The sequence below is a fragment of the Harpegnathos saltator genome, unplaced genomic scaffold (genome assembly GCF_003227715.2).
Source record: "Harpegnathos saltator strain DR-91 unplaced genomic scaffold, Hsal_v8.6 scaffold695, whole genome shotgun sequence".
Classification (NCBI taxonomy): Eukaryota; Metazoa; Arthropoda; class Insecta; order Hymenoptera; family Formicidae; genus Harpegnathos; species Harpegnathos saltator.
In genome coordinates this window covers 223,933-250,354 of record NW_020230532.1, presented here as the reverse complement: position 1 = coordinate 250,354, position 26,422 = coordinate 223,933, and the positions used below count along the sequence as shown (strand labels likewise).

At 46.3% G+C, this 26,422-nt stretch overlaps 3 protein-coding genes across 4 annotated transcripts; 1 reads left to right on the top strand and 2 right to left on the bottom strand.

Moving 5' to 3' along the window:
- Positions 1 to 135: 135 nt before the first annotated feature.
- On the bottom strand, positions 136 to 17,232 carry LOC105192130 (protein artichoke). Its single transcript, XM_011156036.3, has 7 exons — positions 16,696 to 17,232; positions 7,846 to 8,459; positions 6,573 to 6,746; positions 5,284 to 5,402; positions 4,996 to 5,142; positions 1,664 to 4,196; positions 136 to 1,507 (listed from the first exon to the last, which is right to left on the bottom strand). The coding sequence occupies exons 1-7, from the start codon at positions 16,698 to 16,700 to the stop codon at positions 1,062 to 1,064; spliced, it is 4,038 nt and encodes a 1,345-aa protein (XP_011154338.1). The 5' UTR covers positions 16,701 to 17,232; the 3' UTR covers positions 136 to 1,061.
- A 2,205-nt stretch (positions 17,233 to 19,437) lies between these two features.
- On the top strand, positions 19,438 to 24,173 carry Vps16A (vacuolar protein sorting 16). The gene is made up of 16 exons (XM_011156033.3): positions 19,438 to 19,637; positions 19,750 to 19,936; positions 20,078 to 20,206; positions 20,289 to 20,433; positions 20,499 to 20,620; positions 20,715 to 20,890; positions 20,964 to 21,336; positions 21,420 to 21,547; positions 21,712 to 21,856; positions 21,940 to 22,074; positions 22,137 to 22,298; positions 22,384 to 22,533; positions 22,653 to 22,900; positions 23,233 to 23,329; positions 23,432 to 23,535; positions 23,611 to 24,173. Exons 1-16 carry the CDS (start codon positions 19,582 to 19,584, stop codon positions 23,747 to 23,749), a joined length of 2,496 nt encoding a protein of 831 aa, XP_011154335.1. The 5' UTR covers positions 19,438 to 19,581; the 3' UTR covers positions 23,750 to 24,173.
- A 62-nt stretch (positions 24,174 to 24,235) lies between these two features.
- On the bottom strand, positions 24,236 to 26,396 carry Ppcs (phosphopantothenoylcysteine synthetase). Of its 2 annotated transcripts, none has more exons than XM_011156035.3 (7): positions 26,057 to 26,396; positions 25,585 to 25,761; positions 25,346 to 25,476; positions 25,159 to 25,256; positions 24,861 to 25,075; positions 24,600 to 24,785; positions 24,236 to 24,507 (listed from the first exon to the last, which is right to left on the bottom strand). In XM_011156035.3, exons 2-7 carry the CDS (start codon positions 25,711 to 25,713, stop codon positions 24,325 to 24,327), a joined length of 942 nt encoding a protein of 313 aa, XP_011154337.1. In that variant the 5' UTR covers positions 25,714 to 25,761; positions 26,057 to 26,396; the 3' UTR covers positions 24,236 to 24,324. The 2 variants fall into 2 exon arrangements, with proteins under 2 accessions (XP_011154337.1, XP_011154336.1); XM_011156034.3 differs by having other exon boundaries at positions 26,214 to 26,396.
- Positions 26,397 to 26,422: the final 26 nt, after the last annotated feature.

The following is a 26,422-nucleotide window of genomic DNA, read 5'->3' as shown; positions in this document are numbered from 1 at the left end:
ACTTTTGAATCATCAGGAGCATCACGTTCACTTCATCTCGGAATTGAATCCAAGATTCGCGAGATCGTGGTCGATTCGTGATGAAATTTTTTATGGGATTTATTCTATCATATATATTACATCTATCGTATTATAAAATGTCTATTAAATAATACATATCGTTTGAATGAAATACACGTTTAAGCGTATATAAAATGTATTATACACGATATTATGATGACCTCGATTAACCCTACGCCAATATTAAGTACAAATCGAGTAATTTGCAATGAGAGTAGTGACTTATTCGACGTATATTCGATTTACATATTACGCAAGCACCGTTTCTTCTTAATTACATGTACATACGCACACTCTCTCTCTCTCTCTCTCTCTCTCTCTCTCTCTCTCTCTCTCTCTCTCTCTCTCTCTCTCTCTCTAATTAACTCACTCGCGCTGAGAAATCGATTATTACTGCCTTATCCAAGCACCTTGCAATATCTTTTTTTACACATTTACATACGCACGCTTTACGTCGGGATCGTCACGCACGTTGCAGCACCTGACGATTTTGTACGTTTATGTACAATACTGATTCGCTCGATTGTCTACCAGAATATACGCGGGAAAGAAACAATTCCCCGTTGGTGTAACTGAATTTTGTGTGTTACCTAGGAGGAATTTGGAATCAAGTGTCCTTGGACAGAAATAAACGAAATTAACGAAATTAACGACAGTCTTCAACGAGACGCAAAGTTAATACACTACTCTTAAATCCCAACAAATCCCGGGAAAACTGAAAAGAAACATACACATCGGTCCTTTCTTTTCTCAAGGTACGTACATATCAGGTCGATTCACACGATTTTTCTCATAGAATACACATTTCATTCGTCGGTATGTTTCAGGTTTGTCCAGTGGGAAAAACCTACGAGTCGCAATACACGCAGAATTTACTGAGATTCAGATGCATATTTTGCGCCATCGTCGGTCATCTCTCTCTCTCTCTCTCTCTTTCTCTCTCTCTCTCTCTCTCTCTCTCTCTCTCTCTCTCGACGATCTCGGCGATCTACCGACGTCCATTATCTGTCCAACTTGCTGTCGGACGGACAACCGACGTAGACCGGTAGCGGCGAATTGTCGTAATACCCGTAGATCTGCTGCGAAGATGGCGGCGGCGGCAGGCCCATGGTGTGCATCACGTGCATCGGCTGCATGTAGGGCATCATCTGCACCGGAGTGGCTGGCACCGAAGCATTGCCCCGTCCCAGGGTCGAGCCATTGTACGATCCCACGTAGAGGTCATGGTTAATCTTGCCCGAGTAAGCGCTGGCCGGCCTGATCATCGACGCCTCGTGAATGCTCGACGCCACCGCCGCCATCCGCGCCTCGTTGATCTGGCTACTCCACCTGAGTCGGCAGATGCAGATGACGATGACGATGATCGCGATGAACGCCACTACGCCGCCGACGATGCCGATGATCAGGGTGTCGTCGGTGCTCGACATATTGCCCATAGTTGAGGTACCTATTTCGCAAAATCGTCGCGAGGAAGTAGAGATTCGTCAATTATTTAATTACTCCTTAAATGCTTAGAGATGCTTAATTCCTACGCTCGTGATGAAAGTTTGCTGAAGTCTCTCACGCTTAAACGTACAGCAATTCAGAAGCGCTCAACACTCACCCGTGTGATCGTTACTGTAGTGTTTGTTCCGATTGTTCTGCACTGTCGGCGCCACGGTCCAGATGATCTCCGGCTCAGATGTGGTCAACCTCGTGGACGGCGTGGTTTCAGTCATCTGCGGCTTGGTGGGTGTCGTCCGTTCACACGAGAGATACTCCTCCGTGATGTTGCTCAACGTCATGCCGGCGAGATAATCAGGACTGGAGCAGACGACGATGGGTGCCCTGCTGGCCGACGACTTCAGCCAGCGCCACAGGTGTTTGGCTTCGCAGCTGCAGTTGATCGGATTGCTGTCGAGGCCGGCGATCCTCACGGAACCGCCGCGCTCATCCAGCGCTGCCAATAATTGCGCCGACAAGCTGCTGAACTTGCTGCCGGAGACGTCGAGCTCGACTTGCGTGGAGCGCGGCACCGGGAAGAACAAAGCGGTTGGTATCAAGTCCACGGATGTGTCCTTGAGACCCAGAAGCAGTCGCGGCCCGCGGACACCGACCAGCGAGCTCGAGAGCACGTTGCGCAACCTCTCTCCGCGTAACGTCAGCTCCCGCAGGTGCGGGTGAGTGCGTACAGACAGTTGCTCGTTGCCCACCGATGAGTCCTTGATTTCGATGTCCAATATTTCCAGACTGGCCAGACTCTTGAGGATACCCTGCACGTCGAAGTAGCCCAATTTGGGGTAGTTGTAAGCGTGCAAGGAGCGTAGTCTCGTCAACGACCTGAAGGCATTCCTCTCGATCCGTGTGCAGTTCGGCAGATTAGCCATTCGCAAGGCGCGCAACGCGCCTAGACCGTCGAAGCTGCTCTCGTTGACTGTCTTCATCTCGTTGTCGGACACGTCCAAGCTCCACAGCGCCGGTAAGATCTTGAAGGTGTTGATCAGATTCGTGAAATCCGCCAGACGATTTCGCGACACGTCCAAAGTCTCTAACATCGTGGTGCGTTCCAACGTAGTCGGTTTGATGTCCATGATAGCGTTGTTGGATAGATTCAAATGCTTCAAGAACGGCGTCTCCAGCCGCGGCATCATCCTGATGCCGGTGTCGGCGAGATTCAACGATCGCAGGATCTTCGCCTCGCCGAGGATGCCGCGGATCGCGTTCTCGCTGAGCGGATTCTCGGACAGGTCGAGCTCCTTCACGTTGTTGACGATGTCCTGCGTGAACACCTCCACCATTCGGTTGCGCGCCATCCGTAAACCGATCAGCGACGCCGACTGACGTTGTAGCGCGCGGGTTGGTATCTCGTTGAAGCGGTTGCCGGACAGGTCGATCTTCTCTACCGCGCGGATCCTGGACGGATCGAAGATGGTCTCGGGCAGCGCGGCGAGCCGATTGTCGCCCAGATCTAAGGACTCCAGCCGCAGCAGGCCCTCCATCGTGCGCTCGCTCAGCGTCTCGAGCACGTTGCCGGACAGATCCAGCGACTGCAGCTGCGTGGAGTTGTGGAAGGCCAACTCATCCACCGACTCGATCCGGTTGCCAGAGAGGTCGAGCACATGCAGACGCCCCATCTGCGAGAACGCGAACTCGTGCACGTGGCGCAATGCGTTGCGCGACAGGTCGAGTCGCTCGAGGAACTGCAGCGATTTGACGAAGTCGCTGGGGAACTGGACGAAGCGGTTGCCTGACAGATCCAATCGCCGGAGCCGCGGGTGAATGACGAAGGCTGTGGGCGACAATTGGCTGATGCGGTTGTCCGACAAATCGAGCAGTTCCAAGCCGGTGCCGGTGTTGAAATGCTCGCCGACGAAGGACGTAAGCTTGTTGCCTCGTAGATTCAGCGAGTAGAGGTTGATCAAGCCGACGAACGCGCCGTTGTCAATGCGCTCGATCGCGTTATACGACAGGTCGATCGCGGTGAGATTGTACAGGTGCTGGAACGTGCCCTCGTCGATCTCCTGCAGCTGATTGCCAGCGAGGGAGATCCTCTGCAAGGACTCGAGGTTCAGCAGCAACACGGTCGGCAGGATCCTCAGGTCCGTGCGGGAGATGTCGAGGTTGATCAAGGAGGACGGGAAGATCGGCGGGAAGCCGCCGTACAACGGATTGCTGCTAAGATTGAGATACTGCAGCCGGTGCAGGTACTTGAAGGTCTCCGGCGACACGCGCTTCAGCTGATTGCCCGCCAGGTTCAGCGACAGCAGATTCCGCAGGGGCAGTTCGGTGATGGTGGTCAGTCGGTTGTACGACACATCCAAGTTCAACAGGGTGTCCTCCAGACCGGCGAAAGTGTTCTGCGAGATCATGGACAGCATGTTGCCGGACAGCTCGATGCTGATGAGGTTCTCGAAGTTGTAGAACAGCCTCGACGGGATCTCGCGCACGAGGTTACGCGTCAGGCCCAGTGTCACGAGATTTGTGGACGTGGCGCGGATCAGTTCGGTGGACAGCGCGGCGATACGGTTGAATTGCACGTGCAAATGCGCCAGCGAAGGCAGTCGCGTGAGCGCCGCCGCTGGCACCAGGAGGATGTTGTTGTCTTGCAGCGACAGCCACTTCAGCTTCGTCAGGCCCTCGAAGGACGATTCTTCGATCTGCAATGCATCAACGTTGAGGGGCGCGACGATGTTACAAACAAGAGGTCGGTGTGTGCTTATCGTTTCTCACTTTTATTACGTGCTTGCAAAAATTCGTCAGATTTTTAAATATATTTAATATCTATTTAATGAACAGTAGAAAAATTATCCATATTATTTATTTTCATCGATTCACTGGTCCGAAATCAACGTTTTGTACGGACCCAATATGGCGGCTTCAAGTCGAATGCTGTCTTTCCCTTATATTTATAATTTAAACGGGAATGACAGAAGAGAGCACACACATCTCGGTACGACTCGGAATTGGCAAATTCAATGGGCTATATTTCTATTGTTTATCTTTGAGATATCTTTCGAATATGTAAGTGGATATACAGTGGATATACATTTATGTATGGATATTTATGTGGAGATGTATGTTTTATCACAGTACGTAACATTCCGAAGTTCCTTCTAATGTTGCGCTATAATTGACGAAGTCAAATTCGTGATGAAATTCTCACATAAAATATTTACAATAACGCACTGACTAAATATCCTGAAAATGTCCCAGAATCGTCCTGGTTACATCCAGGATCATCCTGAGGACGTCCTGCTGAGTCTGTCTGAGTCATTAGCGATCGCGTATCGCTGAAAATTCACCTCAACAGGCTCGTGCGAGACGCGATCGTTAAACCCGGACGTATCAAGGCTCAGCAGCGATCGGCTGATAAGTTTACACAAACGGATCATGCGTCACGAGATCGGCTTCCAATGTCAGAGCTGTTCCCATGATAAATTTCGCCGGGTTACGTACCGTGCGCAACGCGTTCAGACTCAGATCCAGCCTCGTGAGAGCGGAAAGGCTGGAGAACGTATTGACCCCGAGCCGGCCTATGTTGTTCCGGCTGAGGTCCAATACTTGCAGCTCGGTCAAGCCTGACAGGTGTATCCGTTCTATTTCCTGCAGGGAGGAGAGAATATAAGCAGTCGCTCGTGTGAGAGCCGTCGGCGAGCGTGCAATTTTCGCGAGAGAGAGAGAGAGAGAGAGAGATGACAAACGAGATACCGCTGGTAATGGCCGTCATCGGGCGGCGATACTCACGGTGACGAGGTTGTTGGAGATATTCAGGAACTTCAGTTCCGTTAAGTGTCTCAGCGCGTCGGTGGGAAACTCCCGGAGGAAATTAGCCGAGAGATCCAGCTGCAGTAGACTGAACGCCCCTGAAAAACCGTTAGAGCACACAGTAGTTCGAACATCTAATTTCGAGAGTTCTCGTCCCCTCCCTCCGCCCTCCCTCCGCGCCCCTCCGCGTCGGCTAGCCGGGGTGGAGGGTACTCGGAGGTAATCTCGTTCGCGCGAAATTATACACGGCGAAGCGCGTTCGGCTGACGGCGGGAGAAACGTCATGACGATTCGCGCGATGACAACGACGACGAGGACAAACCGAGTCGCAGCGTGGGTATTTCTTGCTCGTACGAGGAAGCGCAGAGGTTTCGTGAGAGCGAACGGACGGAGTCGGGTTATACGGGTGTGGGAACGCGGATTAGAGTTCATTATTCCGTCGAGGTCGCGTCGGCGAAGGCGCGCGCGTAGACCGACCTCTCGCACTTTCGTCGCTCTCGAAACACCGCCGAGGCCCGCACGGGATCTTCTCACGGCTTGATTAGCGCGGCTATTCTTACGCGCGCGGATCTAGGAAACGATGCCTCCTTCCGGAAAAATCGGTTACACGGTCGCGCGATACGGCGGCTCCTTCCGAAGCCTTCGTCGCCGGAGGAAGCGTGTATGAGAAAAGCGGTGCAGCCTATCGCTTTTGTCGCGAAACTGTTCTCTGAAGAGAGAAAAGTCGACAGACGATGACATTGTTCTCACCTTGAATGTCTTCGGAATATGAGTGAAGAGGAAAAATGAGGCGGGTCGATAAAAGCTTTTATCTGCTCCCCCCTCCCAGGATTTTCGAGAAATAATTTTTTTTTATTATATGATCGTTAGGAATGTCAAAAGTAACCATTAGATGAACTAAAAACTCGATCCATAAAGCTAAAATTAATTATTAATCCTTTTATGGCTAATCATTTATTTTTGCTCATTATACTTACTTGCCATCGTATTAACGTCATTTTAGACTATCAAGAGATTTCAAAAATAGTGTTTAATATGTTCAAAAAGAAAACAGAAGAAAAACAAATAAATAACAACACCGATTTTTCTTCCCAATTGAAATTCGCGGAATAATTAGATACGGTTTGAATGCTTATTTCACCAAATTGCGTAAAATTTGTCTTTCTCTGGCTCCTTACATTAATTTACAATTAATTTACAAAGTGCTCTAAAGGTAAACTACTGCTCACTTGAAGTGAATGGTAAAAAGCACCGAGCGAAATGCCTACCTCTGAAGACGTCACTGTTGAAGCGGCTGAGGGAGTTGTGCGAGATGTTGAAGAACAGCAAGTGTTGAACGCCGGAGAGAGCACCGTCCTCCATGTGAGACAGTTCATTGTTGCTAAGGTCCAGCCGCAGGAGCGATTCACCGAGGCTCGTGAAAGCACCTCGAGGAAGAACACCTACGAAGCAAGATACACGCAATGCAAGATAACGATCGAAAGAGAGGGAGAAGGACAAGAAAAACCAGCTCGACGCTTCGCGCGGAAAAAGTGACGCTGAATACATCGTGATCGTTAGATGACGCTTTTACGCTCGAGCGTAGTTAGCCGAGAACTCGAACGACAGGGATGTCCTGCGAGAGGACTGACATTTTCGTTCTCTCGTGAAGAGAAAGGAAAGAAAGAAAAAGGAAGAAGGAAAACGCTTGCAAGTCTGAAGTGCCTCACGCAAGTGGAAACGTAATGTTTCCTACGTTAATCAACGTGCCGTAACCTGTCACTTCATAGATATGGCTGCTTCTCGCTATCACGACGAGACACCGCTAATTCGCGTCGCGAGGGAATGCAGATTCGCTGACGGCGCGGAGGAGCCGTGTAATACGAGATACGCGGAGAAAGTCAGGCGTGAAAATTCTTCGTGCCGAGCTGTGCGAGCGTCTTCGCCTCGTTAAAGACGCTCGGAGGAGCGGCGTGTGCACGCGCGGCGACGGAGACACGACGCATCCGCAGGTTTTCTTCTCCGCCGCGAAACACGCTCTGATAACCGTGCAAACCGTAAAAAAAAAAAAAAAAAAAAAGAGAAGAAAATATCGGGTTTGTCTCACCGCAGCGCGGCACCGCACCGCACCGCATTTTTTTTGGTCGCGAATGTCGCTGTCGTTGATTCTCGGCGGAATCAAGTCCTTCGCACGAACGAATCCTTGTGAAAGAGAGGGAGAGAGAGAGAGAGAGAGAGAGAGAAAGAGAGAGAGAGAGAGAGAGAGAGAGAGAGAGAGAGACGTGGAAAGAATATTACAGCATGTTTCGTTAACAGTTTCTTTTAATTATTGTCTCGATGGTCGAATTTCGATATTACTATTTTCCGAGGAAGATGGTTTCCAAGTCCCGAAATGTTGATTTTCCACGTCTCACGTATCTCCCGCAGGATAATGAATTACGGCAGAGAATATCGATATACTCCTCGACCAGGAAATTCCGCGGGGATTGTTACTGCAAAATTTTCTCTCCGTGTGAAAGCGGGCCCGACATACCGCAGAGTCTACGCATTACATGTATATACCGATGTTGTTTCCAGCCAAGGAGAGCACCCTGATGGCGCGAGGCCCCTTGAGCGAGGCGGCCGGCACCGCGGTCAGATTGTTGCCGTCGAGGTAGAGCTCCTCGAGATTGTCGCATCCCTTGAGGATGCCCTCCTCGATGCTGCGAAGGCCGTTCCTGCTGAGGTCGAGTATCTCGAGCTCGTTCATGCCGTGGAACTCGTTGCTGGAGAAGATCGGGTTCAGACTGTCACCCAGCAGATTGTCGGCGAGTCGCAGCTCGCGCAGCTGCGACTGCACCTGCAGCAGCCGGTCCATCAGTCGGTAGATCGAATTGCTCGACAGGTCGAGCCTGCGGAGGCTCAGGCCGGAGTTAACGATGTCCTCCGGTAGGGTCTGGTGGCCGCAGTGCCTCTGGCTGACCGACACGAGCGGCTGGCCGCGCAGGACGCTGATGGTGTCCCGAGTGAAGATCACCCTGTCGCAGTTCATCTCGAGCGACCTCGGGTAGTCCGCGGAAACGGCGCACTTGCAGGGCACCAGCAGGTCTCGCTTCAGCTCGATGCATGGCCGCCATTGCGCCTGATACGACGCCACCAAGGCGCCCGGCAGCAGAAGGGCCGATAAGAGGTACGCGCTGTAAACGACAAAGGTTGTAAACGGGTACCGGTAGCTCGGAATGCGAAAACGAAGCCGATGAAGCGGCCGAGCGATTCGACGAGCTTCGAGCGCGACTCGAGATATCGCGGCTATAACCGCAGAATCGCCGTGCCTTCGTCTTTTCTCTCTCTCTCTCTCTCTCTCTCTCTCTCCTTTTCTCTCTCTCTCTCTCTCTCTCTCTCTCTCTCCCCCCCTCCTCGCTTCTGCTCTTTTTCGTTGAACTAGGTCGTGCTTTTTGCTTCTAGAGTGAGACGAACAAGGTGAATGTCCTAATTCGTGACGAATGAAAACCCGCTTTCCTTAACCCTTTGTGTGTGGCTTTAACATTTCTTTTACATGACGGATTTCTGTGAAATCTCGTTGTATCTCGATATGTTTTCTGGGTTGCTAATTACAAATCTGAAGTAAAAATTTGAAAAATTCAAAGTGGCGGGTCCAATACGGCTGCCATATAAATTCTCATAGAGCACAGACAGCTGCAGCAATGTTACTGCAATGTTGCAACATTGTATATTGCAATGTAATAATAATATTGCGTATATAAAAATGTGTCTCTGCAATATTGCAACGTTGCAGCGATATTGCTGCAACGGTCTGTGCTGTATGAGTATTAGTGTGAGTTTGAGTAAATGTGAATCAGACATACGATATAAATCACGTATCGAACACCTGAGCGGAATTGAAATTCAAGTAGCGAGGCGTGAGAAAATTCGATAATTTCCGGCCCAACAATCGCTCGAACGAAAAAGAAAACACTTTCGCCCGCCAAGAGAGTTAACGTTCCTCGCGCAATTATCTCTCTCGAAGTTAACGAGTTGTCGGTGAAACCGCGTGCGGCGAAACCACGGCTGTAAGACAATCTTCGTTTTATGATTCGTCGCGATTAATATCCCCTCCATGCGAATTGCGTTCGAGTTTTTACCCGGTGCATCTTTATGTCGCACCTCAGTGCCTCGACTGTGAGTGAGCTCTTAGCACGTACAGTAAAGAGTAGTAAAATTTATATTTTTAATATTAAATATTTTTAATATTAAATTTTTTTCTTATGTTGAGGCTTCGTCAAAAATTTGAAAATTGATCTGATGCCTTTGACAAAATATTCCTTCACGCGATATTTTTGTTTGGTGCGAAATACTCTGCCTTTGCGATATCTTTGCTCGAAATACAAAGTCACCTGGGGAAACGCACCAAGCGTGAACGCGCGGACCAAGGAAACACGCGAAAGAAATGAGGCGTGAATCACGCTCGCCGTCGTGAAAAGAAGCGATCGTTCATTTAATCGCGCGAGGTACGCAATAATTACTCAACACCTTGTTTCGCGAATCCCTCGTTGCGGGACATTAGCGACCTTTGTTAAGCAGCGCGTGCGTTATCCCCGGCTGTAATTACCGGCTATGCGCGATCGCACGCGACATACAATCTTGATCGGTGGACTTCTTGGCGCCGTGGCGTTCTGCATCTCGCAGAGAGAATTCAACGGCGCATTCTAACGGCACACACAAGACAACGTCCGCTTTATTAGCGTTGCAATTTCTGTCGGATACTTCTTTCCCTCCTGCTCTTACATCTCAAAAATATTCAAAGAGGTGTAAATACAGGGTGTTAAAAAAAAAAAAGAGTTCAGGGCTCTAAGGGCGGATAGTACTCACAAAAAAAAAGAAAAAGAAAAGGAAAAGAGTCGTAATAAATATTCGTAAAAAAATTAATTTTGTCAGAATTATGAACTAATATTCATTTTAATTAAAGCAAGTGATTACTCGCTTCTGCCGCCCTGTTATCATCTCATCCCGCACCCTGGACGAGTGTCCAGAGATATTCATATTAAATAACTATCAAAATGATTGATAACATCATCCTTCTTCTGATCTCTCGGCCCTTTTAGACCTTCCAGGCCCTTTCTAAGGAAAGGCAAAAGAGAATTCTCGCATTGAGAGAATCTATTCGCGATTCTGCAGCGTGCAACACGGCCGGCAACACGCAATTAGCCCCCCGCAATTAGCGATCCTGCGAGAGAGAAGGAGACTCGCGCGCGCTTCTTCGGCCGCTCGTCCTCTCGAAGTCGGGAATGCGAATTCGAGCTGACGATGGCGACCGGCGCGGAGTAACGGTAGGCGCTGTTTGCGGAGAATCAGGGACCATGTAATTCCAAGCAGCATCGCCTTGGGCAGGGCTTCCTTTCTATACGACGAGCGGGAGACTCGCAGCGCGAGCGAGACTGCAATAGCCTCCTTCGGCGGGCGAGCGCGCATCGGCCGCCGAGGATTGATTTCTAATTAAACGAGCCGTGCTAAAGGCGCGGCCTTTTTTCCTTCTTTCCTTCACCCCCCTCCCCTTCCCCCTTTAGCTCCCTCCCTGGCGTACGTCCGTTGGAATTTTAATTATCCGCGCGCGGGGCGGAAACGAGCGGCGCGCACAACGCGCTTGCGAAAGCCTGCTCGGTTTTCATTCCTCCGCGTAGCGGAGGATCGCGTGTTACACATTTTAATGCCGCGAAATACGCGCGGCGAGAGACGGCTCTCTCGTGACAACAACCGTGCTCTCTTGCGAGATCCATTCAGCGACGCAAGCACGCAAGCACTCACGCACGCACGCACGCAATTGCGAAATCGCGTGAGCGTCGACGCGCGAAAATATCGGGCGTCCGATTCGCGCGCGATCTTACGAAAGCGTGTGAACAATGGACTCGCTTTTGTTAAACTCGACCAGGGAGCTCGTAACGTACGACTGGAGGACCCGCCTCTTCTTCTTGTCTTCCTCCGTCTTCGCGGACCTGGAGCGGATCGTGTCATTAACCGTGCAGCCGAGAAGGCACGTTTCTTAAATGTCAGAGGAATCCGATCGCCAAGTTTCGACATGGTGACTGAGACGCTCAGTGTCTATTAGTGTTAAATAATTAACCTCCTCGGCGGTGTTTATCACTAGAGAGACGGAATTGATTGAAGTCAGAGGAGACGTTGATTTAATAAATTTTCATGCGATGTAAAAGATGACTGACGTCTGCCGATTATACGACGCGATTTCTCCTTTTCTGCGAATTTTTTCTTTTTGTGAAATTACCTTATGAATGATATACATGTGTATGTGTATATTTGTAATAATGTTCGTTACATTTTAACAACGATAACAATAATCTCCATTTTTCAACTCCACCGCGACGGACTCAGTCGATTTCGTCACTCGGAGAGAATGCCCCGAGAGCGCGCGCGACGACGCAGCTTCTCCGACGCGCGACCGAGGTCCGGGGTGATTTATCGTCGTTATCATTCCTCGGCAATTCCGCGGGATTGTTTTCAGCCCCATCATCGTAGAAAGTCCGCTCGGCTCGGACGCAATAATACAATTTGCGCGATGCGAGAGAACGCGCGCTAACGATTTCACTGCCTCCGATAAAAGTGAGTGAGCGAGCGCACGCGCGCGCGCGGTTTCGACGGCGACCGCGCTCTTCGATTCGATTAAATTGTCAGTCCCGGAGATTCGGATTATTTATTTGGGCCACGCGAAAGTTCTTCTTTTATGCGTAGTAACGAAACGAAGTACGAAGCCGCTGATGTCCGATCAAAAGTGCCCGCCGCTCGTTATTCCGTCGCTTTCTACCATCCTTCGGATAATTGCTACTCGATTCCACGTTTGTCAAGCGGCTCTTGTGTCTTTCGGGCTGAATCATCGAACGTCTGCGAGTCCCTGACGTGTCGCAGTCAAAGAAACAGATAAATAGATATTTAGAATATTTAAAATTTAGAAGTCAATAAATAGATAAACAACTAAATGAATCACTTCTTACTCTCTTTTCCTCATTTTTCTCTTTCTTCTCCGCTATTATTATTGTATGAAATTAATTGTGCCAACAGGATTAAGCGATCAAGTGGATAAACAAGTAACAAATAAATAAATTGTCACAGAGCATAAAAGTCTATCTAAACATTTTCGATCGACACGTTTCCTCTTCGGTAGAAAAATGGCACGAGCATCTCGCGCAGAAAGATAATACTCAATTACCCGAGATGGGAGCGGAAACGTCGAGCAAAACGCCATCGCAATCGTACGTTCGGATCGCATCTCGTCGAAACGGAACCGATCCGTTTGGGTTTCATTCAGTTTCGTGTCGACCGATCGTGTCGACTTCCACGGGCCCCTTCGCAGACCCGATACGGCCGCACTCGACGCGCCTCCGGGCGTCTTTTCACAATGTTGAAACAGATATAACGGTGTTCCGACGGTTCGTACATACAAGGTGTGTCAGAATCACGGAGCGTTCTCCGCGGCGCGAGTTCCTCCGAGAGGACGTCAACGTCGATCCTCCTTCAGCGTGAGAACCTCCATTGCCCCCCTCCGCGAGAATTCTTCGTTTTCGAGACCCTGACAGCCAAACGCTCTCGGAGCCTTGAGTTTCATTCACCTCTTAGCTCAATCTGAAATATCCGCCGAAAGGAAAGCGGCCAAACTCTTGACGACGGAAATATCCGTCCATTTCAAAAAAGAAAAGAAATACTCGCAACGAATTTTGTTTTCGACGTTTTGGACTCAGGCGAGAACCTGAGAACATAACAATATCGTTCCGATTGCTCTCCGTTTAGGTATTTCTTTTTTCTTTCTTTAGAATGCGCGGCGAATATTCATCGACAGGTCGGGTCATTTTGCATTCCGCGGATATTTCCGTCGTTAGCATCCAAGGGCCCTCCTCGCGTCGTTGAGGACCTCTCCTCAAGGGAGTTCCCCAGAGCTCGACCGCCCCGCTATTTGCAACACCGAGTAACTCTGCGATCGTCGGCGTTACGCGCGTACCGGCATTGTTCTGACAATAAGAGTTCACGCGTGGTCGCAAGGACAGCTGGCGATTTCGCGTGGGACACGCGACGGTCGCGGTCGAACCGCAGCAGGACTCGAGCAGGATCGCGGACGCATCTCGAGGACGTGTCCACGGTGTCGCCGGAGAGCCGGCTCGTAAAGACAGCTCTACGCGCTTAATTACCATGTCGGATAAACAGGTTTAAGCACAAAAGAATCGGCTGGAAGACGCGGCCTCGCTGAGGGAAATTCTCTCTCTCTCTCTCTCTCTCTCTCTCTCTCTCTCTCTCTCTCTTCCGGCGCACGCGTGAGGGAGACGGCAGGTAGTACCGGATTAGAAATCACCGACGGGGTGATCTAACGCGATAGCCACGCTTCCATGGGGAATGCATTTTTGTGCTTCCGTTGTCGGCCAGGCGCATCCCGAGCGCGCGCGGCTTCGCATGTTCCGCGAGGAATGCGACGAAGGAGAGGTTGCATAAACGTTACACTCGCCGGTGCTCTCAAGCCGCTCTCGCCAGCGAGACGCGGTTTTCTTCACGACTCTGAAGGGGATGGCAGGTCTCATGCGTGAAAATTTCATCGAGCGAACACGGATCTTTTCGGTCGCCTGTCAGGACCGGTTGTTCCAACTTCTTGGCAAGTTAACTGATAGTTGAATCATATGTCTGTCCTTTCGTTTAACCCTTTCACTGCTGAATCAACTTCCCTTGAGAAAATTATTAAAATGTTTGGTGGTCCTACGTTTGTTGGGTCGCTGATTACGAATCTAAAGTCAGATTTGCAAAATTCCAAATGGCAGACACAATATGGCGATCATGATGTACAAAATTAATGAAAATTTCAATTATTATTAAATAATTACCAGGTCGCAATAAGAACATATGATTCTAGACGATGGAACTCGATCGAGCTGGAAAAAATTGATGTGGGAAAATGTTCAGTACTGCATATTTATGCTTACTAGAGATTAAACATTCATTTTTGAGTAAAATAATATTGATAGTATGGATAAGATGGAGATATAGAATGAAAAAACTAGGAAAATAGAGCTAAAAAGTGCAAAAAAATCAAATTTCGGCCGTTTTTGTAGAAATATTCGTTTATAAAAAAAAATCTAATCTGCAAAAAAATATTGAAAAAAGTATATGTTTTTGTACAACATCGGAAAAATATTTGGTGAAAATTTCAGACCTCTACATTCGATACTCTCCGAGGAATCGATTTTTTCCTAAGAAAAGCATTTTTTTTTCAACTTTGATTTGTTATAAATAATCACAAATGAATAATTGGGTACAAAAACCTATTGGAATATGTTGAACAACTATTCAGTTATATCTGGAAAACTCAAATCCCCGATTAGTTCTTCAAAATTATGTGATTTACAACGCAAAATTTAATCAAGAAAAGGTGGGGAGTATACTTCCCGCTAACAATGAAAGGGTTAAGTTGAAGGAAAAACAAAGACAAACGTATGATTTAATCAGTTAACTTAGCAAGAAGCTGGAACAACCGGCCCTTAATTGCAAATGCTTTTGTACGTGGAAGTGAGTCGGAGCGACGCTCGATGATGTGCGACTGTAAAATAATTCCAAAATTGACCACGTCTCTCTCCAGTTCGCGGAAAGTTCCCTGCATGCGCGGTGCACCGCTTGTGTTCTCCGTTAAACGCGATGAAACCAAACATCACACCTTGTACATACGGAATAAGAAGCGTGATTGTATTTATGCTCATCCGTCATGACGCTTTTTTTCCCGATCATTTCGGCGTTATCGACGTTTCTGGAGCTCGTCATCCGCTCTGGCGTCCCCTTAACTCGAAATAAGATCTTCGCTTGTCACTCCCCTTCTTTTTCCTTTTTCTTCCCTCTGCGGAATGTCGGCGGATAGTCGAGAAAGACGCAAAAGTACCGTTTAGAATTATACACACACGCACGCACACGCCTGCGTATCCGATGAATAAACATGAAGACGTTTTACATTACGTTCGAGAAAAGTAACTATGCGAAAAGATGTTATAAAGGAGAATTAATCTTTTGAAATATCGAGGGAATATCGAAAATTGTACATGTAAAAAGAGAAATGGAAGATGTACTTGCCCGTTACGCGTTACGCGTCTTTCGCGAGCGGCAATTTCAATGATTGAAATGAACACAATCGATTAGAGAATTTAATTCAATTAACTTGAAAAGATGTTTGATAAAAGGAAAGCGACCTCTAAATGATCCCCTGAAGGATCCCTCGAAGGACGGGTGATCTGGCTTAATTGTCCACTTCACTTGTCGTCAAGTGCCTGCTGTATTTCTTATCGGTAATTAAATCAGGAACGCTGAAGGACATCACGGAGGCGACCGCGTCTTAACGCCCGAGCTGGAATGATCTACCTGACGCTTGACTTTCTTATTCTATGAATCATGATGTTAAATGTCAGCCGGGCTGTCGATGACGGCAAAACACAGCGCGGTATGGGTACTCTCTCGGCTCTTATCCTGATGACTTCGGGACTGGATGATCAACCAGCAAGATGTTCACTCGTCATCATAGTTCTTTTCACTTTCTTTTTCCACAAGATTCGAATAACTTTCCTCGACCGCCTCATCTCCGCCTCAACTCGACTCCTCGCTTCGCGAGAGGCGTGCATTGTCCCGCAAAGAAATGGAGCGAAATTTGAAACTTAAAGTTGCAGGGATAAAGCAAAACGGGTATTTTGCGGAAGAAACGAACGTCCGTTGATGCGACTGAATTTTCTGCGAACCTGTTGATAAAAACTCGACTGTGGAAACAGAAAGATTCCTGCCCAGTTGATTTTATTCTCAATTATCTTAACGTAGTCGTATATTCAAACGAACCAGTTTTCTGACTCTGAACGTTTCAGGACAACGCGAAGAGCCTTCGACGGACACGCCCCAGCGAATTTATACACTCCCCCGGAGAACAGCGACGAAATCCCGAGTAAGAATGTCGACCCTCTATTTTCGCCTTCAATATTTATAGACTCTGGTTGATCGATAAACATTTAATCGATATAAAAACGGAAGTCCTACTTGGGGCTCCTCCAAATGGCAAGAGACGCGCAACTTTTCACTCGTACGTTCCGGAGATGAGCTCTCGGCGGAAAGAAAGCTGCAGAGAGAGAAAAGTCAGATATATACTGATATTATGACATTCAACAATATCAAATAATATGAAACAACATAGCGTACAGTATATCTCGGCAAGAAAGCTGCGCGTAGAGAATAATTCGCGGCGCGGCGAGACTCGCTCTTGCGGTCGTCGAAGTCTCCGAAGCGACGAGTTCTCGCTCTCGCGCGGAGCCGCCACCTTCGGCGCTCGCTCTTTCCGTCCGATCGACTCGATTTCCTCGACTTTTCACGCGGGTCCGCCTCGTTTCAGGCATCGTCGACGTGAAGAGGAGGCGCGCAACTTACAGCATGATCGCGCCTCCCGACGACGTGACGCTGGCGCAGTGAGAGTAGCTCGCGGTCGCGGCGGTAACACTTCACCGCTGATCGGCCAACAGCATCACACCGTCCCCGTAATGGACGGACACGGGGCGGACACACAGGTGGACACACGCACACGACATATACACGCACACGCACGCATGCACGGGCGAAGAGCCGGGGATCACCGCGCACTCGTCATGGCTAAAAAATCGTCGTCGTCGTCGTCGTCGAGCCGGCGAGTCGCCCGGATCGGCGATCTCGTTTCCGCGCGCCTTCGAGTCGGAGACAATCCGGACGCGACTTCTCGCGCTCCCGTTTCCCTCTTCTGTCTTTCTCTCTTCTTTTTCTTCTTCTTCTTCTTCTCGCACTGGAGAGAGGGAGACGAGAGAGAGAAAGAGAGAGAGAGAGAGAGAGAAAAGAGAAAGAGAGAGGAAGAGAGAGTGAGAGGAACGGAAAGAGGGAAAAGGTCGCAACAGCTGAGGCAACACACGCGAAGCGAGCCCACGTCGGCGATCGCGCGGTCGGTCGCACACTGGCTGCTCACGTCGGCTGGTGGAAAATCGTGACGGCCGAATGAAAGAGAGGGACCCTGAGGAGGAGAGCGCGCACCGCCCGCCGTGCCCTTCCCCGGAGTTCGCGGGCTTCGACATAACGGAGATCGTGAGTTAACTCGCGCGAGCCAGGCTCCGCTCCGCTCCACTCCTGTCGTCTCGTCTATACCGGATCCTGATGTGTCTCGTCCACAATATTGGAACGTGGAAGGACACCACGGGAGTGGAGTCGAGTCGTTGATTTAGTCGAGGAGGGCTTTCCTTAGGGAGAGAGTGACGGCAAACGCGAAGAGACTGATCGAATTCGCGTATTTAGACCGCACGAGATCTCTGCATCCTCGTCGGTCGAATCGCGACCTCCGAGGCGAGGCCTTGGAGTGAACGCAGGACGATGTCCTGTCGCGAGGACCCAGCGGCCTCCGAAAGACATCGCTGGTATGCCATTCGGAATATTTATTTATTTGGTTATATATTCATATATTAACGGAAATCATCTTTTTAGTATACAATGATACACAATTATCATAAAATAAAAAAAGAACACAATCATAATAAAATGAAAAGAGGAAGCAGGACAAAGGTAAGTGAGAGTATAACAGGAGAAAGGAAAAATGTAATTTTAAATGAATTGTCTAAATTAATTAATAATTAATCAAGTAAATCGACATGAGAATATGATAACGGAAAGGAAAAAATTACTTGTAATTTTAGATAAAATTGTCTAAATCAATTGTTTAAATAAATTATGAAGGCTCGAGACAGATGCGCAGTCAACAGATGCTGAAATGAGAATCGGGAAAAGGAGGGAATATCGTGACGACTCCTCAGAGATAATTAACCAGGCGTTTTAGCTGTCATTTAACTCCTCTCCTCGAGCGGAAAGAATTCAAAAAATATTCTTCAGGGCATTTTAATACAGGGCATTTAATACAGAATTCGTAATTCGTTATGCGATGCGCATATCTCGTCAAAGCGGCCGCTCCGCAGCATCCGCGAGGCGAAGCTTTACTTTAAGCGGCCCATGTAACAGTTCTCTTCTCGCGGCGTGTGTGCCGAGATACACCCACGGAAACGGAAACTGGAACATCGGGAAAGAGCGACTCTCGATCCCGAGATCGCGGCGCGATGCTACTCGACGCGAGCCTGCAAAAATGTAAAACCGATTGACCCGGAAATCTGCCTCGCGAGTACGCGAGTCTCGATTCAGCGCGCTTGATACTTCGCCATTAATTGCTAATAATTAACTAGACTCCGCCGTATATTCGCTCGTGGATTTCATCAAGCACATAGCCGAAAGAGAAGAGCTGATGCCACAAGAGCTATCGGGGTGACGATGAGCGTCATGCTTACGGATGAACTCCCCCCCCCCACGTGATAGACTTGTAAATGCATGAACTTACGAAATACTTGAAACGAGTATAACTTACACTTGAACGGAGCGCGGAGTGTATTGTTCTGTGTGCGGAGAAAGAGGTGCGGATAGTGTTTGAGCAAAAGGAGATTCTCGGCTCAGACCGGCTACGCGCTGGCGACGAAATCGGCGGTGTTGGGTGAACACGCGCGAGTGAATCGAGAGGAACGTTTCTCGGCCGGCCTTTCACTGTCGCGTCGACCGACTCGCGTTGACTCTCCTGCTGGCGCGCGTCCGCTTAACGAACCGGTCGTCCGCTGGTATGCCGGTATTTCAGAGCTGTCACTTTGACTCCTCCTCAGTGGAAGAAAGTGAGAAAAATATTTTCCAAAATATTGTCATCCGGAATTTATAAATTGTCCAAGAAGAAATATTTTAATGCGATCCGCACATCTTGTCGACACGCGAAAATGCTCCTTTGTCCTCCGAGGCTTGTCGTCCGAATTCACGCGTTCACGCGTTCCTGGCGACGCCTCGATGGTGACTGAGACCGGCCCAATGTTGCGGATTTCGGACTTGACTTCCGTAATCGCGAGGATGTCGGAGCTTGCAAGTGTTTCCTCGAGCGTTCTTTAAACGCGTCCTGAACTTTCTCAGCGTCATCCGCACGTATTTCTCGCGCGATCTTCGGTTTTAGACGTGCCGCCGGTGTGTTATTGTACGCTCTCGGGGATTTCATATTTTTCGAGGGTCGATTTTCATCGATTTCTTCCTTCCACTCGATAGTCTTCGATTTGGATCGATGGGAGAACTCGATTCGCGTTGCGCGTGTGCTCGAGAAATTCACAATGGGCGTCTACGTGCGCGTGTAACCTCTAAACTTCAAGTAGCTGTCAAAATTCGAATACTCCGAGCGATTTTTAGCAGGTTTTCGGCGAATCGCGACGACAATCATCGTTCGCGAAGATGTCAGCGATGTTAACCGCTGACTGGTTCCCACTGGGGCGTGATATATATTTCCGGTAAATTTCTGGAGATTATGTTATGATACAGATTTTTCAAGGTTATGTTTATTATCTGCTATGCGTGTCAGATGACAAGGGAACATGGTTCTATACGTGATTCTTATTGCAGAAAATTTGAGCTCTACCCGCTATCCTTTCAGCATGAAATTTCCAACAATAATTGGGTCGTGGCAGCTCCTTACGGGGGTTCCATTGCTGTCACAAGAAACCCCAAAAAGTTTGTCAAGGTCCAAGGAGCAACGAAGCCTGCAATACTGCTGTACACGTCGTCGGGGAAATTGACAGCCAAGCTGCAAGTAAGAGTTCTTTAGTTTAGCACAAGCGACAACAATAAGTTGAATGATTTATGAAGCATAGGCATATAAAAATTGTTATTTTTTTATAAGTAACAAAATTATTACGCAATAAAAGATAATGTGCTTCTTTCTTCCTTCTAGTGGAGCAGCGGGCAGCTGATAGCACTGGGCTGGTCTCAGCAGGAAGAACTGCTGTGTGTGCAAGATGACGGCAATGTCCTCATATATGATATGTTTGGGACTTATCAACATACTTTCAGCATGGGAGATGTAAGCCATAATTTACATATAAATTATTCTGCCATAATTTCTGGCATTTCTGTGTACGCGTGTATTAATTTTTTTCTTCAAGGCAGCCAAAGATACAAAAGTTATCGATGCAAAGTTCTTTGCAACTTCAAACAGCACAGGGATAGCTGTTTTAACATCCACCAATCGTATTTATCTAGTGAACAATGTGTCCGACCCTAAAGTCCGGCCGATTATGGATATGCCTAGTGAGTATAATAACATGCCTGTGCACTTGTTGAATTGTCATTGTTATTGCAATCGTTGCATCTAGGATACGGCGGTCCAATTGATTGTTGGTGCATGATACACTGTGACAGGGAGACGCAGGTAATTTTATCAAACAGAGAAGGAATATTCGTGATTCATCAATCTCATCAAAATGCATTTCCATTCGTAAGTACGATGTTATGTGATTCACAATATCGCTGTCGATTTGTGTTTTATCCGATAATCGTCATTTAGATGAGTTCTTTCGTGTTACTTTTAGACTAATCTTTTCAACAATAAGATCAACAGCGTGCTGGCGATAGCTGTGTCTGGCAACAATCAACACATCGCGCTTTATGCCGACACTGGACATTTGTACATCGGCTCGATAGACTTTCGTGAGAAGTACTGCGAATGTTTCACAAACGTGAACGAAACGCTAACCAATATCGCGTGGTCAGTGTAGTCCATTGTGTAATTATTTCAGAGACATCAAGATGTTTACGGAATGTTACGTACGTGTTTGCAGGTGTGGTACAGAAGCCGTGGTATGCAGCTGGAGCACCACGATAATGGTGGTAGGGCGTACAGCCGAGACTATAGTGTACAATTACGACGGTCCAGTACACCTGGTGACAGAGATCGACGGGGTGCGCGTGCTATCGGCCTTCTCCCATGAGATGGTACAAAAAGTGCCGAACGTCGTGCAGAGGATATTCAGAATAAACTCGACGGATTCCGCCTCTTATCTCCTAGAAGCTTCTAAGCAGTTTCAGAGGAAGAGCCACAAGGCTGACAGCTACATCGACTTGGTGAAAGATAAGTTGGACGCAGCGGTGAAAGCGTGTATCGACGGGGCGAGCCACGAGTTCGATTTTGAGACGCAGAAGCTTCTGATGAGAGTAAGTTTGATAAGGTAGACGCATGCGTTGTCGTCTCGGCGTGTTAAAACCAACGAATAACGATCGTCGATCGATCTTCTCAGGCTGCCAAATTCGGGAAAGGATTCAGCAAGTCGACGGATGCGGAGTATTACGTCCAAATGTGCAGGACTTTGAGAGTCCTGAATGCGGTGAGGCACCCCGCTGTAGGAATCCCACTGACGTACACGCAGTATCCTTTTGCACACGTTTAGTCATGATATTACATACTGAATTACATTACTGATTCAGTATGATATTACATACTGAAGATGAAACCAAAATCCAAAGTTTCTTCGTATTCTGCACTAAAGTATCATCTTGTATCGAGTCGTGTAGGATCCTTATTGATGTTAGATACAACGTTCTGACAAACCAAGTGCTGTTAGACAGGCTAGTGGCGCGTAGACACTACTACTTAAGTATACAGATCGCACGGCATCTGCAATTGCCCGAGATCGACGGAGAAAGTAGAATATTAGCTCATTGGGCTTGTTTCAAGGTAAAACACCCGAGACGCAGGTCGTTAAGAATCGGAAGTTCGTTAAAAATTAACGCACTCTTCTTTCGTCTTGCTTGTGATAGGTGAAGCAGACGCAGTTGGACAAGGAACAGCTGGCAGAGGAGATAGCCGACAAGCTAGGGTACGCTCCCGGTGTTTCGTACAGCGAAATCGCGAAAAGAGCAGCCGACTGCGGGCAAAAACAGCTGGCCATTAAGGTACAATTTTGCCTGTTGATCCGCGCGAGCATGAGATATTGTGAACGATGCAAATGTTGCAGCTGATCGACTACGAGCCACGCGCGCATCAACAAATACCCCTGTTGATGGCGCTCGGTGAGGAACGAGCCGCCCTACATAAAGCTGTGGAGAGTGGCAATACGGACTTGGTCTACACCGTCATTCTTCGTCTTCGGGAAAGCACGACTCTTTGGGACTTCCAAGTAAGCGGTGAAAATTAACGCGGTAAAAGTGAGCAGCACAGTCACTTACGGTTCACACGATCTTACAAACTGATCTGCGACGCAGATGGCCATAGCACATTGTCCTCTGGCGATGGCTCTGTACATTAAGTATTGCCAGAGTCACAATAGAGAGACGCTGCGTGACATTTACAATCAGTACGACGACTTCCATTCGCAAGCGGTGTGGTTCATCACCGAGAGTTATCAGCGAAAGGTAAGAGAAGAAAAAAGTAAGTCCATTCGCTTTTCTATGTAATTCTGTGTAATCTTGTCGTCATGTTACGTAACATATATTGAGAAACGAACGAGAGGCGATACACTGGGAACTTTCAGAACACAATGTCGAGGGACGCGCTGCTGCAATCCGCGCAGGAAAATTTCAAATCGGCTCATAGCGACACCAACGCGGCGCTGACGGAGGAGCAGATCAAATTATTAAAATATCAGAGGTCTTTGGGAAAGACGTTGCACGAGTCGGTCGTGGGTAAACCCCTACACGATACCGTGAAGCTATTGTTACTGCGTAACGAGTTGAAACTAGCAGATAAATTACGATCGGAGTACAAGATACCGGATCGAAGGTATTATTGATCTTTATTGCTTTTGGCGAGAACTGTGTGTATTGAGTCACTTCTTAGTATAATCAGGGATTGAAGTCGGTATAAAAAACACCGTTTTCAAGCCGGTATTTCTCTCTTGGTGGCTTATATGAAAACTACTCTGTGTAAATATCAGTATTATAAAAAAATAAAAAATTAGTGCAAAATTTCGGTATGATGCCAATATTGATTATTAAATGTCCAATACTGATGTTATGACCAAAATTGCAACAATATCGGTAAAGAACACCAGCATGTACAATATTATTATAATTTCGATATTCGGCTTCTATGTTAAACGGATACTTCAACAGGTATTGGTGGTTGAGAATACAGTGTTTGGCGGAGGAAGGGTTGTGGAGTGATTTGGAGAAATTCTCCAAGAGCAAGAAGTCTCCCATTGGCTATGAGGTGAGGATGACCGACCGAGCAAGTTTGTTATTAATTTCATATAAATATATGCTTTATTTCAACATTATTAAACATAATCGTGATGTTTGGTAAATGTTTTAGCCATTTATAGACGAATGTTTGAAGTACAACGAAAAATTGGAAGCGAGAAAGTACTTGACCAGGGTACAAGACGATCTTAAAGTGAAGTACCTGGTAAAGTTGAAGTGAGTACTTTGTATCGCGCACGAATAAATGCTTCTTATAAAACTCAAGTGAATAAAATTATTATTATTTTGTAGCATGTTGAACGAAGCGGCCCAAACGGCGTTCGAGCAAAAAGATACCTCGGCTCTTACATTTGTACTGGCGCAATGCGGATCCTCAGATAGACAATTGATAGATAAGATCAATTTATTTCTAGCTAGTCTTAAAAATTAAGATTTTCTTATTCGTCAAACATTAAAAGCGATAAAGATATATGACGAAGATAAATAGATAAAATAAGTAAGATAAATAATTCGCATTTCGCATATAAATATTAATATAATCCCTCAACATTAATGTTGAATATAATCTGCAGCAAAAGATAACTTTGTCAATTCAGTAAACATTGAAACGTGAAAACGCAACTTTCGTAAAGTCAATGAAACGGTAAATACTTTTTCTGATAAATGTATATCAGACTTCTTAATCAATAGCAAATCGATCTAGATGTCCATCGACCTGTCTATGTGTGCTTGTCGTAATCTGTACAAAGATATACATGTAAAATGTCGATCGTATAAAATAGTGGTAACCAAGTCCTGCACATCTGTAATACTTTAGATACGTGTGTGTACAGCAATATATATTATATATTAAACCTGAGTTCAAACCTATGTATCCCTCGTTAGTATCCCGTTGGTATCCCACAGTTGTAACATTTCTTATTCTTGAAATATACGTCAAAAAAACCTGATAGATACCTTAGCATTATCCATACTTAATCTATCTAGCAGATTCCAGCAATACGATCAACTAACTTCATTAGATCGTATAAATTTTGTATGTTTCTCGACGAGGTCTTTCACTATTAATTGTTCAATCTCCTCGCCGTTGTTTAACTGCTCGTTCGTGAGCGACAAAACATAGTTGGTCTCGTTGCTCACGATTACCACCTGTTGTTTTCTAGTTTGCAGCACGTTGGCTATTACAAGCTGAAACAGATTTCCATTTCAAGGATTGGCAGACACGTTCTGAAAGATTTGGAGAAACTTGGTGGTGCTTATATTTTAATACAACTACTCACGTTATGGTGATACTTATTCAGAGCTTTTCTCGCTTTAGTGATCAGCAGGGTTTCATCAGTCTCCAGTTTAAATGACACCACGAATGCTTGCGGCACCCATAAACTAACTAATGGGGCTAAGATCTTTGGCACTAACTGAAGCTGGATAGTTGGTGGCCCACAGGCGGAGGGTATCTTATGGACCGACTAAAAGCATCGAGATTATTTTGAGATCACAGGAGACATTGCGTTGCATAATCGATATTAAACAATAAACTTCACCATTTCATTGGAGGGAATGTAAAAGTCTGAGACTGCTGCTGCTAAATATAGAATAGCTCTGTTTCCTAGAGGTGCTAATGCTTGACAAGCAGATCGGAGTAGCCAAAGATATTCGGAAAGAGTTGTAAAGCTGAGTTGTAACAATTTTTCCTTGTCCATTGCTTCTTTATATTTTCGCAACACTGCCACCACTTTTTGCGTATATTTTGGTGATACTATATTCAGAAAATAAGCATATCGCAATGTCAATTAGATTACATTAATTACACATTATTACACATAATGTGATGTAATTTACCTGTGATAACAGGATTCTCGTTATCTTCTGATATTTGAAGCATATCTAAAAATGTCTGACCTAGAAAGTGCCTAGAAAATGGTTCTAAGGACTTCACTCTGAAATGAAACAAAACTTTCTGTATTGTATAATGATTATTTTATCAAATCTATTTAAGCTGTATAACATGGAAAAATGACGTACACACCTATACATAAAAATAACTGCATATCCATGCTGCAAGAAATATTCTGCGGAAAGGGATCCCCTTGTGCCTGCACTGAAATTATCTACAAATCTTACTGTATTGTGTTCTAAAGGAATCGTTGTGCCTCCACTCTGTAATATTCACAGTTAAAGAAAAATATATTAGAAATTTATATATATATATATATATTTGTAATTACTTAATACTGTTTATGCCTACAACATTTCACTTTTATTCACCGTTATTAGCACTACTTTGTTACCCCCCTCTAAGTGTTTCTTAGTAAATTCCTTCAATGCATTCTCATTTTGTGCCAAGTCTTGAGGAGGTGGATGCTTGGCATAAAAATCTTCCCACGCTGAGACCATAGTAGATATTTAGGAGTATAAGGATCCAAGAGTCACTTAAAAGAATTGCTGTGAGAAAAAAGAGAAACTTTAGAAACCTATGTCAGCCATTAAGTAAATTCATACCTGTGCATTTACACATATATGTATGTGCGCATATGAGTGTATTACATAAGGAAAACTTAACCTTGCTGACAGTGGTTTAAAATACATTCTTAATTTGATGTATAGTTGACGATCATTTTTTATGATATTTATAACCCTATTTTTTTTTACGTATGACGTCGCAAAAATGACGAACCAGTAACTAGATTTTCTTCATCGATAAATTGCGTAAAATAAAATATGAAAATTGAAAACTAACCTCAGAATCGCAAGTTTCGTAAAGAAAATAAGATTCATTGGTCGATATCGTTTATTAATTTATGTTTTTCTTCAATGTGAGTTATGTAAGAATCTTAAAATAAATTACTTGATATCCTCTTATATAACACAATAGTATATCTTAAGTAGTATCTTACACTCCTTTCTTCACAAAGAACCACATTCCACAAGGACGTGAGCACAAGTAATTTGTTTGTGAGATGCTGACCAGCTGATATTTTTTATCGTAATTATCGTGAAGTGAATGACAAGTTAACAATTATATATGTTATTTATCTTTATTCTCTAAACATATTGTTATTCTGTATATAACAAAAACAATATTCTATATAAATTTTCATAAAAT

Excerpts from the sequence above, each read along its gene's own strand:
- LOC105192130 (XM_011156036.3), bottom strand. Across the intron at positions 5,143-5,283 it reads TCTCCAACAACCTCGTCACC|GAAATAGAACGGATACACCT; the intron begins GTGAGTATCGCC and ends TCCTCCCTGCAG. Across the intron at positions 1,508-1,663 it reads CTACAGTAACGATCACACGG|GTACCTCAACTATGGGCAAT; the intron begins GTGAGTGTTGAG and ends TTTGCGAAATAG.
- Vps16A (XM_011156033.3), top strand. The coding sequence starts at position 19,582 with ATGTCAGCGATGTTAACCGCTGACTGGTTCCCACTGGGGCGTGATATA. Across the intron at positions 19,638-19,749 it reads GGGCGTGATATATATTTCCG|AAAATTTGAGCTCTACCCGC; the intron begins GTAAATTTCTGG and ends TTCTTATTGCAG. Across the intron at positions 19,937-20,077 it reads AATTGACAGCCAAGCTGCAA|TGGAGCAGCGGGCAGCTGAT; the intron begins GTAAGAGTTCTT and ends TCTTCCTTCTAG.
- Ppcs (XM_011156035.3), bottom strand. The coding sequence starts at position 25,713 with ATGGTCTCAGCGTGGGAAGATTTTTATGCCAAGCATCCACCTCCTCAA. Across the intron at positions 24,786-24,860 it reads ACATTCCCTCCAATGAAATG|TCGGTCCATAAGATACCCTC; the intron begins GTGAAGTTTATT and ends CGATGCTTTTAG. Across the intron at positions 24,508-24,599 it reads TGAATAAGTATCACCATAAC|CTTGTAATAGCCAACGTGCT; the intron begins GTGAGTAGTTGT and ends AATCTGTTTCAG.